This window comes from Glycine max, chromosome 16, assembly GCF_000004515.6.
Source record: "Glycine max cultivar Williams 82 chromosome 16, Glycine_max_v4.0, whole genome shotgun sequence".
NCBI classification, from domain to species: domain Eukaryota; kingdom Viridiplantae; phylum Streptophyta; class Magnoliopsida; order Fabales; family Fabaceae; genus Glycine; species Glycine max.
Genome location: NC_038252.2, coordinates 15,815,564 through 15,835,909, shown reverse-complemented (window position 1 = coordinate 15,835,909; position 20,346 = coordinate 15,815,564). Strand labels below are relative to the sequence as shown.

The window sequence follows — 20,346 nt, the reverse complement described above, 5'->3', positions numbered from 1 at the left end:
TGCCTTCATGCTTTACATGCCTCATGACACCTAAGCACACTTAGTGGAGAATCTTAGACTTGATCTTGGATTAGTGGGTTGAACCATAGCTAAAATTCACTAATCATAATTAGTGAAATTTTGGCTCCAAAATTTGGCTCCATAAATTCAATTTCAAATTCAAGTGAAATTTGAATAGAAATTCAAATTTCCATCCAATTTTGTGTGACACTTAGGCTATAAATAGAGGTCATGTGTGTGCATTTTTTGAACTTTGATCATTTGATAATTAAACTTCAGATTTTAGAGCTCTTTTAGAGCATAAAATTTCGTGCTCTTCTCTTCTTACTTCATTCATCTCCTTCTTCCTTCAAGCTCTTATCCATGGCCTCTTATGGTGGTGAGCTTCTTCTAGACTCATCTTCTCCTTGAAGTGGCATCTCCTCTCTCACTTCCTTCTCCATTTCGCTGCCATTCATCTTCCAAGAAGCAAAGGAATCCATTGATGAAGAAGATTCTAGGCCTACAAGCGCCAATGGAGCTTACATCAATCATCACGTCAGCTTAGCGGCTCCACAAAAGAATCTCACTTCACGTACTCTATTGCTATCATTATGCTCCCACGAACAAAGGTTCACGATCATCACAGGTACCAACCGCACGGTACAAAAATTGTGAGGGTGAGTTTATTATAAAAGAAATTAATACAAAAATCAAATAACCATAATTAGTAAGAAAACATTAACAAATACCTTAAGCATACACAAACATCCATTAGTCCAACATACACTCAGCAAGTAGTCATCATCCATCCATAATTCCAATCAATCATGCTCAGTATGATGCATGCACTTGACCTCAACTCTCAAATGCAATGTGGTACCATTCATCAAGGAAATAGACTAAGCATGTCCACACAACACTCTCACTTCAGAAAACTAGGCAGTAAGTATCGTGGTCACCCTGTCATGCACAAGATACTACCCCCCCTCCCACGGTGATCATCTTGAGTCTCAAGGGAGTTTCAAACCGAGTGACATACCCCCAAGTACAAGAATTCTTCCTTCTGAGAAACTACATGTACTTACTAAAAAAGTTTATACTATTTCCATGCAATATGAAGTATGAAACATGGGCACCATCAATGCACTGACCGTGGATAATTAAAGATTCTAAGTCATCCCCCTCCAAAGATGCTTAAAACTCTTTATCCACTCTATTTTCATGCCTGAGATTCACACTCCGCAGGTCTTCAGACAAGACAAGTCTAATAAAAATAATAATGTCATTTATCAATAACAGACATATCACATCCCATTAGTCAAAACATTGTTTTTCTTGAAAACTAGCATGCAACAGGGACAGGCATACATCCCCATAGTTAGGTTCCCTGACCCTAACTATGGCATCAAAAGCTGCAAATTATAATAAACTCCCCTCACCTATCGTGAGGTCCCCGTCAGTTCCTCTTTGTGTTGCTTAAGGACCTCTCTCATTCACGTTCATCAGTCCAAATGCTACATTCTATATACCAAACCGAAGGAAATTTAGTTTAGATTTAAACAAGGTTAATAACAACATTTGGGGTCAATTATCCCTGTCAAAACATAAAGGGCTAAGGGGTGTATCAAATTCTACTAAAAGGAGACTTCATTTTGAAATTCCGTTCACGCTAATGTGACCAGGGTTCAGTGAAGGTCACAAAAATAACATCAATTTTATAAAAAGATAACTTTACAACATCTCATTTTCAAGGGTTTTTCAAAGGAAGTGTAAAAACATCCTATTATAGTACCCAAAACACAAGAGACACTAAGATAAAATCAAACTAACTAAGAGAAAGACTTAGAAGTCAGGATTACCTCGGAGAAGCTACAAAAGAGAGGATTGAGGGATTTTTCTCCACGAAATCCTTGAGGTGGATTCTGAGGATTCTGATTCAATTAAAATGTTCCTCTTGGTGTGGTGGTTCAGCGGCAAGCAGCAGTGACTCGTGGTGGCCACTGGTGGTCGTGGGTGGTGGAGAAGAAGGTGTTAGGGTTTGGGTGGGTGTTTGGAGAGGAGGAGAGTGAAAAAATCATATTTTTCACGCTGAGAAACATATGTATAATCTACAGATCTCGCTTTGCGAGCTCGTCTCGCTAAGCAGGAGCGGAATTCTCACTAAGCACGACAATTCTCGCTCTATGAAATTCCCTCTCGGGTTGGAATTTGCGCTGAGTGCAACAATTCTCGTTGAGCATAATTCCTCTTGCGCTAAGCACAACAATTCTCACTCAATGCAATTACCTCTTGGGTTGGAATTGCGCTTAGCATGCTTCTCGTGATAAGCGAGAGGTGAAACTTTGTGATTTTGAAAATCCCAACGGTCCTACTGTTCGCACATTTGTTAGGAACCTACAATCAAAATTTGAAGATGATCCAACGGTTAAAATATCCAAGATTGCAGTTTTACCGAAATAGGTTTGGGTGAAATTTGAAATCTCATAATTTCAACTTAGGTCAATAAAACTCCACATCAAGCAAATCACACATGACTAATTTATACCATACCTCAACTCATTCAAGTCAATCATATTATTAAATAACATGATAAATACAATTAAACATCAATTTATAATTAATGACATTTAGGGTGTTACAACTATCCCACCCTTTTAGAAATTTCGTCCTAGAAATTTACCTGACTTGAACAAGGTTGGATAGGCTTTTCACATCTGCCTCTCTAGTTCCCACATGACGTCTCCCTAATGCACCTCCCTAGACCACCTTGACCAATGGAATCTCATTTCCCTCTTAGGTTCTTTGTTCGCCTATCCTCAATCCTTAAAGGCAATGTTTCATATGTCAAGTTCTCTTTCACCTGTACGTCATCCAATTCGATCCCATGAGATGGATCATGGATATTGGTGTAAGCTCCATTGGAGCTTGTAGGCCTAGGATCTTCTTCATCAATGGATTCCTTTGCTTCTTGGAAGATGAATGGCAGTAGAATGGAGAAGGAAGAGAGAGAGAGGAGATGCCACTTCAAGGAGAAGATGAGTTTAGAAGAAGCTCACCACCATAGGAGGCCATGGATAAGAGCTTGGAGGAAGAAGGAGATGAATGAAGGGAGAGGAAGAGAAGAGCACGAAATTTGGTGCTCTAAAAGAGCTCTGAAATCTGAAATTTAATATTCAAATGATCAAAGTTTTAAAAAAAGCACACACATGACCTCTATTTATAGCCTAAGTGTCACACAAAATTGGAGGGAAATTTGAATTTCTATTCAAATTTCACTTGAATTTGAAATTGAATTTGTGGAGCCAAATTTTGGAGCCAAAATTTCACTAATTATGATTTGTGAATTTTAGCTATGGTTCAGCCCACTAATCCAAGATCAAGTCCAAGATTCTCCACTAAGTGTGCTTAGGTGTCATGAGGCATGTAAAGCATGAAGGACATGCACAAAGTGTGACTATATGATGTGGCAATGGGGTGTAGCAAGCAAATGCTCACCTCACCCTCTAAAATTTAATTGGATTGGGCTTCTACCAATTCAATTAAATTTATTTCCAACCACACACATCAAATATTCACTTAATGCATGTGAAATTACAAAACTACCCCTAATACAAAAAACTAGTATAGGTGCCCTAAAATACAAGGGCTGAAAAATCCTACATTTCTAGGGTACCTTACCTATATTATGGAGCCCTAAAACAAGGCCCAAAAATAATGAAACCTTAATCAAATATGTACAAAGATAAGCGGGCTCATACTTAGCCCATGGGCTCGAAATCTACCTTAAGGCTCATGAGAACCCTAGGGCCTTCTCTTACATCTCTGGCCCAATCTTCTTGGAGTCTTCTATCCAATGCCCTTGTAGGGTAGGATTGCATCATATATACTTATGAAGTTGAGACACATGAAATACATTGTGAAGATTAGAAAGAGATAGGGGTAATGCAATTTGGTATGCCACAACACCAATTCTTTTGAGAATTTGGAAAGGACCTATAAAACAAGGTGTAAGTTTTCGGGATTTCAATGCTCGACCAACCCCAGTCCACGGAGTGACTCTCAAGAATACATGATCACCAACCTTGAACTCCAGGTCTTTCCTCCTTTTGTCCTGATAGCTTTTCTGCCTACTCTGAGCAGTCCTTATCCTCTCCTGAATCAACTTGACCTTCTGAGTGGTTTGTTGTACCAGTTCAAGTCCTAATGTGAGGTTATCTCCGGGCTCTAGCCAGCATAGGGGTGTCCTACACCTTCTACCATACAGAGCCTCATAGGGAGTCATGCCAATCGTAGAGTGAAAAATATTGTTATAAGTGAACTCTATCAACAACAGAAAACTCTCCCAACTACCCTTTTGCTCTAAGACACATGTTCTCAAAATGTGCTCCAGCAACTGAATGGTTCGTTCAGTTTTGCCATTAGTGTGAGGGTGGTAGGCTGAACTTAGTCTAAGCTTGGTTCCCAATGCTCTGTTCAGGCTCTCCCAAAATCTAGAGGTAAACCTATGATCTCTATCAAATACTATGCTAGATGGCACACCATGTAATCTGACAATCTCCAAGGAAAATCTGATATTAATGGGAATAAAGTGAGTAGACTTGGTCAGTTTGTCAACAATAACCTAAAGAGAATCTAAACCTCTAGGGGTCCTAGGTAGTCCTATAGCAAAATCCATGGAAATATTGTCCCACTTCCACCGGGGTATCTCCAAGGGTTGTAACTTCCCTAAAGGTCTCTGATGTTCTATCTTAGCCTTCTGACAGACTAAACATGCATACACAAACTCACTAACCTCTCTCTTTATGTTGGGCCACCAAAACATTATCTTTAGATCATGATACATCTTGGTAGCACCAGGGTGGATGCTCAGGTTGCTCCTATGTCCTTCCTATAAGATCATCTTCCTAAGTTTGGGCACATTGGGAACACAAATCCTATCCTGAAGTCTCAAGACTCATTCCGATCCCACATTGAAACTACTATCTCTCCCTGACTCTATAGCTTCTAACTGAGTCCTTAGAAAGAGATCAGTCTTCTGACCCTCCCTGATATCTCCTAGTAACTCATTGGCGATCCTCAAAACTCCTAATCTTACACTATTAGGGGTAACCTCACATGCAAGGCTAAGGTCTGTAAGTTGTTCTAGGAGATCTAGCTCTCTAATCATCAAGGCAAATATATGTAGGGATTTCCTACTCAAGGCGTCAGGCACTACGTTGGCTTTGCCGAGATGGTAGTTAAACTCAAAATCATAATCTTTAAGAAGCTCTAACCATCTCCTTTGACGCATGTTCAGCTCTTTCTGACTAAATAAGTACTTAAGGCGCTTATGATCACTAAACACCTCAAACTTGGAGCAAAATAGGTAATTCCTCCACATCTTAAGGGCAAAAACTACAGCAACCAACTCCAGATCATGGATAGGATAATTCCTCTCATGAGTCTTGATTTGTCTAGAAGCATAGGCCACTACTTGGCCATTTTGCATCAACACTCCTCCCAAATCCATCTTTGATGCAACACAATACACTGTGTGGGGGTGCTAATACGTTCCCCGTGCGTAAAAACAACTCCCGAACCTTTCACACTTAAAGTTCGTAGACCACACCTTTTCCGGTTTTTTCGACATTTTCCTCAAATAAACGTTGGTGGCGACTTCGCGCATTTTCCTTTCTTGGAAGACACATCCGTGAGCCTCGCGTCGCCCTCCCACCGAAGGGTATGTTGCAACATAAGGGAATCCCACTTATGAAACATTTGCCTTGGATTAGATCTTTGGATTTCGAAGCTTCGACACCATTAAGGGTAAAGACTCTTCCTGTGGCCTTCGGATGTCCAGTTTGGTCATTCAGACCCCCACCATTCTGCTCCTTCTTGGGATATGGGCAATCTCTCTGAATATGCCTCTTTTGTCTATAGTTGAAACAGGTCATTCCTTTATCAACACAATTTGAGGAGATGTGCCCTGGCTTACCACACTTATAACATGTGATCAGAGTTGAGAAAGTAGTGGGTTTGCTACCACTACCACCAGCAAACCCCATAGCAACAGTCCTCTAATTGTTGGGATGGTTACCATATTGCTTAGGAGGGTCGAGTACGGTTTTCCCCAATGTTAAGGTCCATTCATTTTGTTCTTTACTGGGCCTGTACTCCTATAATAGGTTGCCCTGTCTCAAGAGTCTTCATCCTAAATTCGACACATGTTAACCAAGAGTTGAAACTAATGAACACCTTAGTAATTCACGACTTGCTTCACTTCAAGTTGCAAGTCGTTCAGAAACTTCACACATTTTGAACTTTCGCCATCTCTTCCTTGATAATGGGGAAAGTACCTCACCAACTCTTCAAACTTGGCTACATATTTAGCCACAGTCATGTTTCCCTGCTTGAGCTCCAAGAACTCCATCTCCTTCTTGTTCCTAACATCCTCAAGAAAGTATTTCTCCAGAAATACCCTCTTGAAGACTTCCCAGGTCACAACTTGACCTTCAACCTCTAAGCATTGACGAGTATTCTCCCACTAATACTCAGCTTCTTCCACCAGAGTATATGTAGGAAAAGCAACTTTTTGCCCCTCTGGACATGTCATCACTTGGAAGATTTTCTCGATCTCCCTTATCCAATTCTGAGCACTATCAGGGTTGTATCCTCCATTGAAACCAGGGGGATTGTTTTGTTGGAAGTGGTTCAACCCTTGGTACTCAGCAGCTCCAACAGCTTCTCCCTTATTCTGATTCCCCAAAGCCTGAGCCAAGGCTTGGAGAGCATCAGCTATCGCACAATCATTCCATCCAGCCATCACTCCTTATACACACCAGGAAGTGAGAACATGGAAAGAATACACACAAGAAAAAGAACATAACAAAATCACACCTATCTCAAGTCCCTACTTAGTTACTTTTGAGAGTTGATGCCTCGAGAAATTACTCCTCTAAAATAGTCCTCTCTCGAGACATTAACACTCACTTTCCATCCTTTGTATTCCTGATCGCTTGCCATATCATCCCATTGCACTTCACAAATTATACAGATGGCCAGTATGATAACTCATGACAAGGCATTGAAACTCATGGTATAGCAGACATTAGGGGAATAAACATGTTATGACTACACCAATCAATCTCTATAACTCATGGAAACACAACAAAGTGAGTAAGTTCCAAATACAAAAAAAAAAACAACCATCAAGCATTCAACAAGGCAACCACAAAATACACAGAGAAACATAGCTGACTCACTGGCTGAAAGGTTCAACCTAGCTCTAATACCACTAATGTAACGGCCTGCCTCGTCGCTAAGATATCACCATTCTAAACTGCGAATATTTGAATTTTTAATTGAAAAATGTTAATTTGATTATGAAAAATGAAAGTAAATTTTTCATGATATATATTCCCCAAACAATGCACCATTACTTAAATGAATACATACACACACACACACACACACACACACACACACATATATATGTAGGTATAGTAACTCAGTACACATCATTCACATAATGGAAAGTAAATTAGTTCATACATATAATTAAAAGAAATTAATACAAAAATCAAATAACCATAATTAGTAAGAAAACATTAACAAATACCATAAGCATACATAAAAATCCATTAGTCTAGCAGACACTCAACAGGTAGTCATCATCCATCTATAATTCCAATCAATCATGCTCAGTATGATGCATGCACCTGACCTCTACTCTCAAATGCAATGTGGTACCATTCATCAAGGAAATAGCCTAAGCGTGTCCACACAACACTCTTATGTAGAAAAACTAGGCAGTAAGTGTCGAGGTCAACCTTTCATGCGCAGACAACTCCCTCCCCCCCACGGTGATCAGCTTGAGTCTCAAGGGAGTTCCAAACCGAGTGACATACCCTAAAGTACAAGTATTCCTCCTCTGGAGAAACTGCAAGTACTTAATGACAAAGTTTATACTATTTCCATGCAATATGAAGTATGAAACATGGGCACCATTAATGCACTGACCGTGGATAATTAAAGATTCTAAGTCATCCCCCTCTAAAGATGCTTAAAACTCTTTATCCACTCTATTTCCCCCACCAAGGATATCCAACATGGTCACTGCACCCCTTATGTACATACATAACATACATCATCGCAATGACGTTTTCAACATCATTAACATCTCATCTCAATGTCATTATCAACATCAACATTGTCTCATCTTAATGTTATTCTCAACATCATCATCATCTTATCTCAATGACATTATTAACAATTATAACATCATCTCATATCAACATAATCATCAGTAACAACATCATCTCATATCAATATTATCGTCAATAACAACATCATCTCATATCAACATAATCATCAATAACAACATCATCTCATATCAATATTATCATAAGTAACAACATCATCTCATATCAACATAATCATCAATAACAACAACATCTCATATCAGTTAATATCATCAATAACAATATCATCAGTAAATCACATTCTGCGTATACATACATATACAGTTCATGCCTGAAATTCACACTCCCTAGGTCTGCAGACAACACAAGTCTAATAAAAACAATAATATCATTTATCAATAACAAACATATTGTATCCCATTAGTCAGAACATTGTTTTTCTTAAAAACCAGAATGCAACAGGGACAGGCATACATCCCCATTGTTAGGTTCCCTGACCCCAACAATGGCATCAAAAGCCATAATTTATAATAAACTCCCCTCACCGATCATGAGGTCCCTATCAGTTCCTCTTTGTGTAACTCAGAGACCTCTCTTGTTCACGTTCGTTAGTCAAAATGCTATGTTCTATATACCAAATCAAAGGAAATTTAGTTTAGATTTCAACAACAAGGTTAATAACAACATTCAGAGTCAATTACCCCTATCAAAACATAAAGGGCTAAGGGGTGTTTCAGATTCTTCTAAAAGGAGACGTCATATAAAATTCTTATCATGCCAATGTGACCGGGGTTCAGCGAAGGTCACGAAAATAACATCAATTTTATTAAAAGATATCTTTTACGTCTGATTTTCAAGGGTTTTTCAAAGGAAATGTAAAAACACCCTTGTCATACCCTAATTTCGTCCGGGGACAATTGTTTGTCAATGTACAGACTTTGGCTAACCGATTTAAGATGCTTAACGCTCATCGCCGCGTAATTCGTAAATTTTTACAATGTTTCAGAAAGAAATCAGTCAGAAACACAAAATGGGGGTGCACTCATCAAACTGGGAGGTGAACTAATCAATTTGGGGGTGCACTCAGGAAACTTCGTCAGCTCGCCCGGGCGAGCTGGGCGGCAAACTCCTCTCCATTTTGGCTATAAAAGGGGCATGGGAGGTTGAGGGAAGGATCCCAGCACCCTTGGCAAGCATATTTCACTTAAAATTAGTGAAAAGAAGGAGAACGGAGAGGAAAATCAAGGCCGGGGCACTTCCGTACTTCTTTTGTAACGTTTCCATGATCAATTCGAGGTGAATGAAAATGAGGGTGAACTAATCAATTTAGGGGTGCTCTTAGGAAACTTCGTTAGAAAGCAATCAGCTCGCCTAAGCGAGCTGAGCGGCAAGCTTCTCCCCATTTTTGGCTATAAAAGGGGCGTAAAGGTTGAGGGAAAGAGGCCAGCACCCTGGGAGCTCAGGAATCACTTAAAATTAGTGAGGAGAAGAAGAAAGAAGGAAAAAAAAATCCAAGCCAAGACGCTTCCGTAACGCTTCTGAGACATTTTCATCATCAATTCCGTGGACATTCTTCGCCATTCTTCGTTCGTTCATCATCGTTCTCCGAGCTTCAACTGGTTAGTTTTCGATTTCAAAGCTTTCAATTCATTCTATACACCCTTAGTGGTCCATTCCTTCTTTGTTTGCTTTCCTCTTCATATCAGTATCCTCTTCTTCCGTTTTTAATGAGCTTCAACCGATCATTTAAGCCATTGTCTCGCCTAATAAATGATAAAATGAATTTCAACCGATCATTTGTGTTGTAATCTCGTTTAATCACTGTTAAAATAAAATTCAACCGATCGTTCACACTATAACCTCGATTAATCAAAAAAAGGTAAATAAGCTTCAATCGAACATTTTACTTTGAAAGTTCTTTTAAATGAGTTGATGAATAACCAAGTGCAACAAAAGCTAAAATCAACTCACAAACCATGCTTTGTGTCATACCCTAATTTCGTCCGGGGATTATTACTTGTTGACATACAACCTTTGGTTAGCCGCTTTGAGATACTTGGCGTCCTTTGTTGCACAATAAATGAAGTCCCGAGATGTGTCAGAAATCAAAAGGAAGTAGGCTAGCGCAATCCGTGAAATTCCGTGATGTGGCGGAAATCGAAAAGAGGTGTTTTTGTGTAATCCGTGAGTTTCTGTAACTCCTTCGAAAGCTAAAAAAGAGTAAATATATATTCCGTAAGGATTCGTAACCTTGCGGAAGGAAAATAAGTATCGTTACGAAATTCGTAAAGTTTTGTAACGTTACGAAAAAAGAATTACCAAAAAAATAGAAGGGGGGTGCATTTAGTAAAAAAAGGGGGTACAAATAGCAATCTGGTCCACTTGGGCCTTCCAGATCCTTCCTCCAGAAGGCTGTTGCTTCTGGAGGAAGCAACCTTGCTCGCCTGGGCGAGCTGGATGGCAAGCTCCTCCCCTATTTTGCTATAAATAGGGGGAAGAGTGAAGAAGAAAGGGGTTCAGCCTTCTTGGCATTTCGTATTCTCTTAAATTTGCTGAGGAAAATTGTTTCCGTGAAGAAAATCCAAGCCGAGGCGCTTCTGTAACGTTTCCGTGAGTAATTACACGAAGATTCTCGATCATTCTTCAAATATTCATCGTTCGTTCTTCGTTTTCTTCAGTCTTCAACGGGTAAGTACCTCAAACCGAGCTTTTCAATTCATTCTATGTACCCGTGGTGGTCCACATTTTGTTTCATGTATTTTTATTCTCGTTTTCATTCGCTTTTTATACCCCCTTTTGACGTGCTTAAGTCATTTATTTAAGTCATTTCTCGCCTAATCTAAAAATAAAATAAATTTCCACCGATCGTTTGAATTGTATCATCCGTTAATTTCGGTTAAAATGAATTCCGACCGTTCAGTCGTGCCGTAACCACGTTGGAAATCAAAAAAGAGGTAAAATAATAATATAATAATAAAAAAATTCCTTTTAGTAAAATAAAGCGAAAAAAACAATCGGACGTTTTCTCTTTGGGATTTCTCATTCTTAATTGAATTGACTAATAAACTAAAGTGAAACTAAGGCTAAAATCAACTCGCCTAGTCAAGCTCGTCCACAAAAATAGGGTTTTGAAAATTTATCATTTAAGTTTCTTACCAAGTAAAATGGATCATTTTTAAGGTCCAACGCCTTAAAATGATCACCTCTCAAGTAAAAAAGAATCGCTTGATTCACGCTTAAGGAAGAACTACGTAGGTCTGATTTCCTTTTCGATGGAGGGTACGTAGGAGCAAGAGCCCCGCTTTTGTCGACCTCAAAAAATAAAAAGAAATAAAAATTAAGATAACACAATTTCGCAATTCTAAAAAATAGGCTGTTGTCCTTTGAGACAAATGTGAGAGGTGCTAATACCTTCTTCAAACGTAAATACAACTCCCGAACTTAGAATTTTCATTTTGACCGGTTTCCTTCGGTTTTTCTGACGTTTTCCACAAATAAACGTTGGTGGCGACTCCGCGCATCTTTCCTCCTTTGGAAAGCGCACCTGTGAGCCTCGCCCTCGCTCACCCGCAAAGGGCACGTTGCGACAGTTGGCGACTCCACTAGGGACCATTTTTGTGAGTTAGGCCTATTTTAAAGAATTGTGGATTTGTGAAACTTCGTGTGTGCATTTGTTGAACTGTGTAAAATGTAAATAACTGTTGTCTATTTCGCATTCTTTACACTGCATTCTAAGCACCCACGGGTTTGAGTAAAAAAGGGGCCCTATACCCAGGTTCATGGGAATTTAAGGAGTGGAGGCGAATCTATTATCATGCTAGGTCTCCGACTTGGTTGATAATAGTGAAACCTCGTCTAGAGCTTTCTCTCTTTATAATGTGTTGTCGCTGGTATTCCATACCGCCACAATATTATTATCTTGAGTGATGATACCTCTAGAAAACAGCCGTGTGAGTTATGAATTGTTGGGGAGTAGTTATTAGAGACCCCTAGATATTGTCCTATAGGTTCCCAAATAGGGGCAAAGAGCAAACACGCTCCGTGCCATTCGTTCTCATGCATTTTTTGGTAAATAGCACTAGTTTATAGTTTTGCTAGTGATGTTTGGTTTCTTTAGAGTAATACGTAACCTTTTTAATACTACGTTGAGGCGCCATCATGCCCAAAATGTAGCATTAAAGTTGGATCTCTGCAGTCTCGTATGTGTGAATTACCCCTTTGTGTTGTTTTCTTTCCGTTTCATGCATGCGCATCTGCATCATACCGTCACACATGCGTTGTATGTGGGTCTCGTCTTTTGTCATGGGAAGCCGGAAGATCCATATCGTCTTCTTAACTGCACACATGGGGCACTGCGCCCCCCAAATGCGCAATAAGGAGAGATAATTTTCCGGGCTCTCGTGTCCATAAATGCATTCATATCATGCGCCGCATAAACATCTCTTCAGCATCATAATGAACATATCGTTCCTGCATTTGTCCGTTATCACATTCCCATTTTGCATGAGTCATTGCATCATCATGCATATGCGTTCAACATACTTTTTGTTCTACATGTTTGCTCATACATGATCCTTGTATTTTCCTCTACAAAACAAAAACAAAAAAAGGGAAGCATGAAAATTCATGATGCATTCTTAGTTGCATGTGTTAGGTACCATGAGTCGACCATGTTGGGATCATAAACCCATTTCTAAAATTAAAAAAAAACACAAACAACAAAACAAAATGATTGAGCATGGTACCTAATGCGTGGTTAATTAAGAAAGGATGTCTCTTCGGGCATCTCAATCTCATAATTACATTTTCCATGCATAGCATGCGTATTCTCGAGTCTTTCATCCCTATGAAATGTTGTTGAAGTATTGGCGATCAAAATTGCCATTCTCTGGGTTATGGGGTTGAACCAAGCTCGTGCTTTTACGAAAAGGTTCATCGAGTCAAGTTGAAGTATGGAAGTAACCATCTTGCAAAAAATTGGGGCAAAAGATGGATCGTGTTACATCGCTCCTTCGTCTACTGCCAAACACATTTAGGGCTATCAATGTCCCTGTTACTTCCAGTTTCACCTTAACGGAGATGTCATGGACCATGTTGAAAATCTAAATTGATTCAACCCCATATCCTATGTAAAAATTCGCAATACTTCAATTGTTCATCATTCGCATACATCCATGTTGTTCATTGGTTGCATTGCTCATTGCATTCTTTCCTTGAAAAGAAAAAGAGAACCTAATCATTGTTATAAAAAAGAAAAAAAAAGAGCATGCTTTACGGTGCCCTCACCGAACCTGTGCTAGAGCTAGAGTAATGGGTAAAGCGGAGGAGGTACAAGAGTAGATGGAGGCCGACATGGAGACCATGAGAGAGCAAATGACCGCAATGATGGAGGCCATGATGAGCGTGAAGAAGATAATGGAAGCCAATGCGGTTGCAATTGCCGCTACCAGCATTGTTGCTAAGGTGAACCCGACGTCCCCATCCGGCATCAACCAAATGAATCATCCAACCTCAGATATGGTAGGCAAAGATTTGGGAAGTATAGGCGGCCCCCATGATGTGCAAATTCAAAACGAGCACGCCTTCCCGCCATATGGCTTGCCTCTCAACTATACGCCACCCAATGTGGCGTACACTCCCAATAAGAATGTCAATAACTCCACTCCTATACCCATTGAGAGCCAGCAACCCCAAACTGATCATGCACATGTCTCTTAAACCGTGGGGGAGACACATGAAATTCCCCATCACAATCTAGCCGACTTTGAGCCTTGGCTCGGATAGGCCACTGAAGGGCAAGCAGTTGGTGGTATACCCCTACAAAACCCTTTGGATGGCCATTCATAAACCATTTGAATAGATGTGACTCTTGGGAATTATATTATGAAAATCCCCTCTGGTAATCAATTACAAGACTTGTGTAATCGATTACAGATTTTAAAAATTTGAATTAAAACATTTTCAACTGCTGGTAATCGATTACCAGAGAGCAAATCTCAATTTGAAATGATAGAATTCTTTGGTCAAACCTTTTGTTTGTTTTCAATTTGGAAACTTCTTCCTAAAGATTCTAGAGATCAACTTGATCATATATCTTGATTTTCTTGGATTCTTGTCTTGAATAAAACTTAGAAGCACTTGATCCTTTAGCATCATCAAGACATCAAAACATCTTGCTTCTACATAGGAGTCATTTGACTTAGTCCATCAACTGAAAAATCCTTCAACTATTTCTCGTCCTTGGAAAATTCTTTTTGCAAGAATCAGCTGCTTCTTCCTCACTACGAGGTTGTGAAAACAAGACAACAATTGGTACCTCTAAGCCCTACACTGGGGCAATGAAAGGCACCATGCATAAACCTCAAACGAACCTAGGGGCAGATTAGAAGTTCTCACCCAATAGGTTCCTTGCTACAAGGTCATGACGAAAGACAACGATTGTACCTCAAAGCCTTACACTGAGGCAATGAAAGGCACCATGCAAAAAACCTCAAGCGAACCTAGGGGAAGATTAGAAGTTTTCACCCAATAGGTTCCCAGCTACAAGGTCATGACGAAATATAACAATTGGTACCTCAATGCCTTACACTGGGGCAATGAGGGGCATCGTGCATGAGCCTCAAGTGAACATAGGGGCAGATCAAAAGTTCTCACCTGTCGATGTTTTTAAACAAGAAAAAAAGGGGATACAAACCCTGGAATTTCAAATAGATTGATTAAACGTCAAACGGCTCCATTGTCGTCACTCCAAAATGGTCAAGTGACTAAATCAAACAGAATATACACTCTGAGGGAGTTCTCGGAGAGATTTGCAAAAGATAGGATAAGGTTGCATGAATTATCACCTTTTTCAAAAGGACAGTCAATCTGTGTTTTCCAAAAAAATTAAATCAAAATCAAAATCACGAAATAGGGAAAGAATGTCATGAACATTGTGCAACTTTCCATTGCATTGCATTGTTTCATGTGCGGTCATCATTACCAAATTTCACAACAAAGGTTGCATGCGTCTGCATCCCTAAAAATCATGTTAACGACATAGATTTCCTACATCTCGTGTCCAATCTTGTTGGATGACCGGCCCTCTCGATGAGTCGATCTCTTGCTTTCTCATAAAGGTGGACCCTTGGGTACTAGTACTTATCACCTTTAGAGGACTATATGTCCTCACCATCAGAGGGCTCACATCCTCGCCTGCAGAGGGTTGCACGCCCTCGCCTTTAGAGGGCTACGCGTCCTCATTTTCAGTGTGCTCCATATCCACACCTTAGGAGAATATAAGGTCCTTTGCCCTTAGATGCTTAACCGAGACTTGCGCTCCCGGTTAAGGGGCCAGTAGTTTCCTTTTATCAGTTCCTGGGCCACCCCCTGATATTGGAGGGTGACCAACTGTGCGAGCACATCCAGAGAGGGAGGCTATCACACGTCTACTATAAATACCGGGGCAAGATTTCACCCGTACCACTGCAAAAAGATGAGTGTGGATCATGCGCACCAACATGACCACTTTTACATGGATATGGATGACGTTGCTATTTAGTAACATTCTGCCCGACGACCACAATGCCAACCTCCCCCTGCAAATGTATCGGTTGGTCTGTGCCGTCATGACATAGGTAAGTATGCACATGGTTCAATTGATTTCTGATGTCATCTATTGTTTGCAGGGATCACGCCCACAAGACGCCCAGTGGGCCCGAAGAAGTCCAACAGGGCCCTGGGGTCTCCAGCTCTGGTTACGGGCCTCTGTCAGTCCTACAGGGTGCCCGTTCCCCCAACGAGGTCATGCCATCATGACATAGGTAAGTATACATATGGTTCAATTGATTTCTGATGTCATCTATTGTTTGCAGGAATCACACCCACAAAGACACCCAGTGGACCCGGAGAAGTCCAACAGGGCCCTGGGGTTACCAGCTCTGGTTACGGGCCTTTGTAGTCCTACAGGGTGCCCGTTTCCCCCGGCAAGGTCACACCATCATGACATAGGTAAGTATGCACATCGCTCAACTGATTTCTGATTTCATCTATTGTTTGTAGGGATCGCGCCCACAAGACGCCCAGTGGGCCCTAAGAAGTCCAATAGGGCCCTGGGGTTTCCAGCTCTGGTTACGGGCCTCTGTCAGTCCTATAGGGTGCCCGTTCCCCCAGTGAGGTCATGCCATCGTAACATAGGTAAGTATATAGATGGTTCAACTGATTTCTGATACCATCTATTGTTTGTAGGAATCGCACCCACAATGACACCCAGTGGACCCGGAGAAGTCCAACAGGGCCCTGGGGTTTCCAGCTCTGGTTACGGGCCTCTGTAGTCCTACAGGGTGCCCGTTCCCCCCGGCAAGGTCACGTCATCATAGGTAAGTATGCACATCGCTCAACTGATTTGTGATTTCATCTATTGTTTGCAGGGATCGTGCCTGCAAGACACCCAGTGGACCTGAAGAAGTCCAACAGGGTCTTGGAGTTGTCAAGCTCTAATTACGGGTCTCTGTCAGTTCTACGGAGTACCTGACCTCCAGCAAGGGCATCAGGCCCCCTACTAATCGAGCTTTCATCAAGAAGTACTGCGTCTCCAGGTAGGCGCAGGGCGAAACACCACAGCAGCCTGGGGATGGCCAGCAGTGGGCAACAGACGCACCGCCATCACCTCTAGAGTTCACCTCAGCTCATCCAAAAAAAGGTTAGAGAATTGCTTACGACCCATGGCCGAGCAATAGGCGACCAAGTCCACAGCCAAAGGTAAGCAAAGTACTAGGTCCGTGACCGACAAGCCATCAAGCGTCCAGCTCAAGACGTTAAAGAAGCGCTACTAGGAGGCAACCTAGTACTTTTTAAATCTCTGCTTGTTATTTGATCACCTTTGTTTCTCAAGTCATAGGAGGACACACCTAGTTGCTCATGATCCTAGGAATTTAAATAAAACAAGCACAAGCTCGGAAGGTAGTCATACCTCACGAAATATATATATATATATATATATATATATATATATATATATATATATATGTATGTATGTTTAGGTAGAAAGATACCTTGGATATGCATGTATGTAGCAAAAAATATACTTCACAAAATATATATATGTATGGTAGAAAGATACCTTGAATATGCATGTATGTAGCAAAAATACTTCACAAAATATATATATGTATGTTTAGGTAGCAAGATACCTTGGATATGCATGTATATAGCAAAAATATCTCACAAAACATATATATGTATGTTTAGGTAGCAAGATACCTTGGACACGCATGTATATGGCAAAATACCTCACAAAATATACGTATGTTTAGGTAGCAAAATACCTCAAAAAAAAAAGAGAGAGCGAGCAAGAAAAGAAATAAAATAATAATAATAATAATAATAAAAAGTTGTCTAGCTAAAAAACAACATGCTTGTGAAAAGAGATAATTTCCAACTTTTCTTTGAAAGATTTCATTGATCTTAACCAGTTTTTGAAAAAAATGTGTACACATTTGAAGGGTAAATGCTGTGAAAAGTTTTTCGAACACCCAAGATAGACTCAGATGAATGCACAAATTGATAGAAGAACATATTTTGGAAACACTGGGTTGACTTAAAATAGGGAAAACGAATCCTGAGCCCTAGTGTCACATGACCATAAAAACTTGATGCTTGAGTGTCCACATGGGTGCATGCGTGACCAGTTTTGCATAAAATTTCCTAATCATCATTATTGCATGTGTATCATGGAAATAATGTAATCCCCTTTATCCCTGAACCGTTGGCCAAACCCTGACATATATCATGACCAGCCGTTCTACAAGCCTTGAGCCCAAATCCCAACTTACCATAAACCTTGACCCAGGGTGAGAATGTCAATCCTTGCCCTCGGAAGAAAACGCAAAGAGAAGGAAAATTCCCAATCCAAGAAAGGGAGAAGACACAAAAAGAAAAGAAAATTCCCAAACCAAGAAAGGGAGGAGACACAAAAAAGAAAGAAAATTCCCAATAAAAGAGTGGGAGAAAGCAAAAAAAGAAAGAAAAATTCTCGATCAAGGATCGAAAGAAAAAGAAATATGCAGAAAGGTCTTCGGACCAGACAATATCTGAACAATACAGAATTGTCACCAAGTAAACAAAAAAGAAAGGAAACCACGACTCAAAGTGGCCCTCTCCCTTTGATTGCCAACCAAAATCCTGTGCGCTAGCGACTTTCTCGCCACGCACTAAACAAAAACAGAAAAGGAAAAGGCAAAAACACTCAAAGCCAAATTCCCCACCTAAAAACCATTCCCAAAATAAGTCCTATTGATCCATGATCACGCATGTAATCTTTGATTTGATAGGAAATGATTTGCAAAATCAAGTCATGACATATCTATGGTTCGGAATTAGGATAAAACACTTACCTGTGTGAGATTGATACACTTTGAGTGATTTTCTTCTATTTTTGTTGAACCCAGTGCTTCCTCTAAATGGTCATTTAGAAACGAAATGCTAATATCCAAAATCTCATTTACGGTTATGAGAAAATTTCATCAGCATACTCTCCTTCCCCGATAGACACATCATTTTTTATCCAAAAAACATTTGATGCTCTGATCAGTTGGAAGTTTTTTGTCTCTTTACTAAAGCATGTTCGCATTTTAGTGAAGAAAACACTGAGTCTATTTTTAGTCTCACAGTTAGCAAAAACTACGTAGGTCTGAGTTCCTCATCACAAATTGAGGATACGTAGGAGCAAAAGCCTTGCTTTTGTCGACCACCCCACTTTTTGTTACCGTGTCCCAAGAGTCCGGTGGCTTGCGGAGCCACATGACCGTGGGATCCCCAAATTCGTATGTTCCATCATTTATCATTTGTATGCTATCTTTTGTTTAACTGAGGGACTAACGTTTGTTTCGTTTTGATTGATTTTTGTTTTGTGCATACATGTTGTTTGAACTGTTACATTAGTATTTACTTCATTGTTGTCAATAGTGTTTTTTGAAATTCCGAAGTCGTGTGGAGTTTTCCATTTAGGAACGTCGTCCTAAAAATAAAATGAACCAAAATCATGATAAAAAAGGAAAGAAGTGTTGTGAATAAAATGTCTACATATGTAAAGGAAAAGAAAAAATGTTTTTATATATATACATGTAGAAAAAGGAAAGTGTGTATAAAAGGATTTTTTTGTGTGTAAATGATGCGTGGAAAGGAATCTTTGTGTGTGTGAGCAACGAGTGTATATAAAGAAACTTTTGTATAAACCATAGGTGTGTGTTGGGAAAAATAAAAAAATCTTTGAACGTAAATAGGGTTTGTATATAGACCATGTGACGTAAAGAGAAAGAGTTCCAATGCGTGTACAGGAAAGTTTGTCATGTATAGGAATGTAGATATACAAAGGAAAGTTTTCCTCATAGAGGGCCATCGGTGTATAGTTTTGTGAATATAAAAATGAAACAAAAAAGGAAAAAGAAAAGAAGACCTTGAAGGTCGACATGTTATAGTTAAGAAGTATAAATCATTCGTAAAGAGCAAACGTATCTTCTGGAAACAAGGGACTGATGCTAAGAGTTTATTTTCCGGAATGAACCGAGATAAGGATGGATGAATTCATTGAACTGATGAAAGAACATAACTTGGAAACGTTGGGTCTGTCTGTGTAAATCCCCAACCGTAGTATCACAATGCCATAAACGGGATGCTTGAGGGCCCACCTGGCTGTAGCCATGACTAATTTAGCATGCTGTTTTCAAATCATCATTGTCACGCGTGCCTTATGGAATAATATGGAAGTTCGGCCCGAAATCGACACCTTGACACCCAACTTTGTTTCGCCCCAGATATCAAGATTGGGGTTCCCACGATAAAAGACCCCATTGAGACACAACCTTAGACCTTTTTGAACCTTGGCCTATAAAAAAGGAATCCTCATCCTTTCCCCCGAAGCAAAGGACAGCGGAATCTCCTCAAGGGAGAGCAAATAGAATGCTAAAACCCGATTTCCCAAAGAAAGGGATGGGGAAGCAGAAGTGAAAAGAAAGAAAAGGAAGAAATGGAAAGAAAGAAAAAGAGAAAAAATGAAAATAAAGAAAAGAACAAAAGAAAGAAAAGGAAGGATTCCCGATCAAAGATCGAAAGGAAGTAAAAAGGGAAAAGAAGCAATTCTCGATCAATGAAAGAAAGAGAACGGAAGATCTTCAGACCAGATAAATTTTCGGCAAGGTAAGTGATT

The 20,346-nt window shown here is 40.0% G+C and overlaps 1 protein-coding gene across 1 annotated transcript; it reads right to left on the bottom strand.

The window, feature by feature from the left end:
- Positions 1–6,217: 6,217 nt before the first annotated feature.
- LOC102659391 (uncharacterized) lies at positions 6,218–6,784 on the bottom strand. Its single transcript, XM_006599798.1, has 2 exons — positions 6,578–6,784; positions 6,218–6,505 (listed from the first exon to the last, which is right to left on the bottom strand). The coding sequence occupies exons 1-2, from the start codon at positions 6,782–6,784 to the stop codon at positions 6,218–6,220; spliced, it is 495 nt and encodes a 164-aa protein (XP_006599861.1).
- Positions 6,785–20,346: the final 13,562 nt, after the last annotated feature.

Coding starts and splice junctions, on each gene's coding strand:
- LOC102659391 (XM_006599798.1), bottom strand. CDS start 6,784: ATGGCTGGATGGAATGATTGTGCGATAGCTGATGCTCTCCAAGCCTTG. Junction 6,506..6,577: donor AGATCGAGAAAATCTTCCAA/GTGATGACATGT, acceptor GCTGAGTATTAG/TGGGAGAATACTCGTCAATG.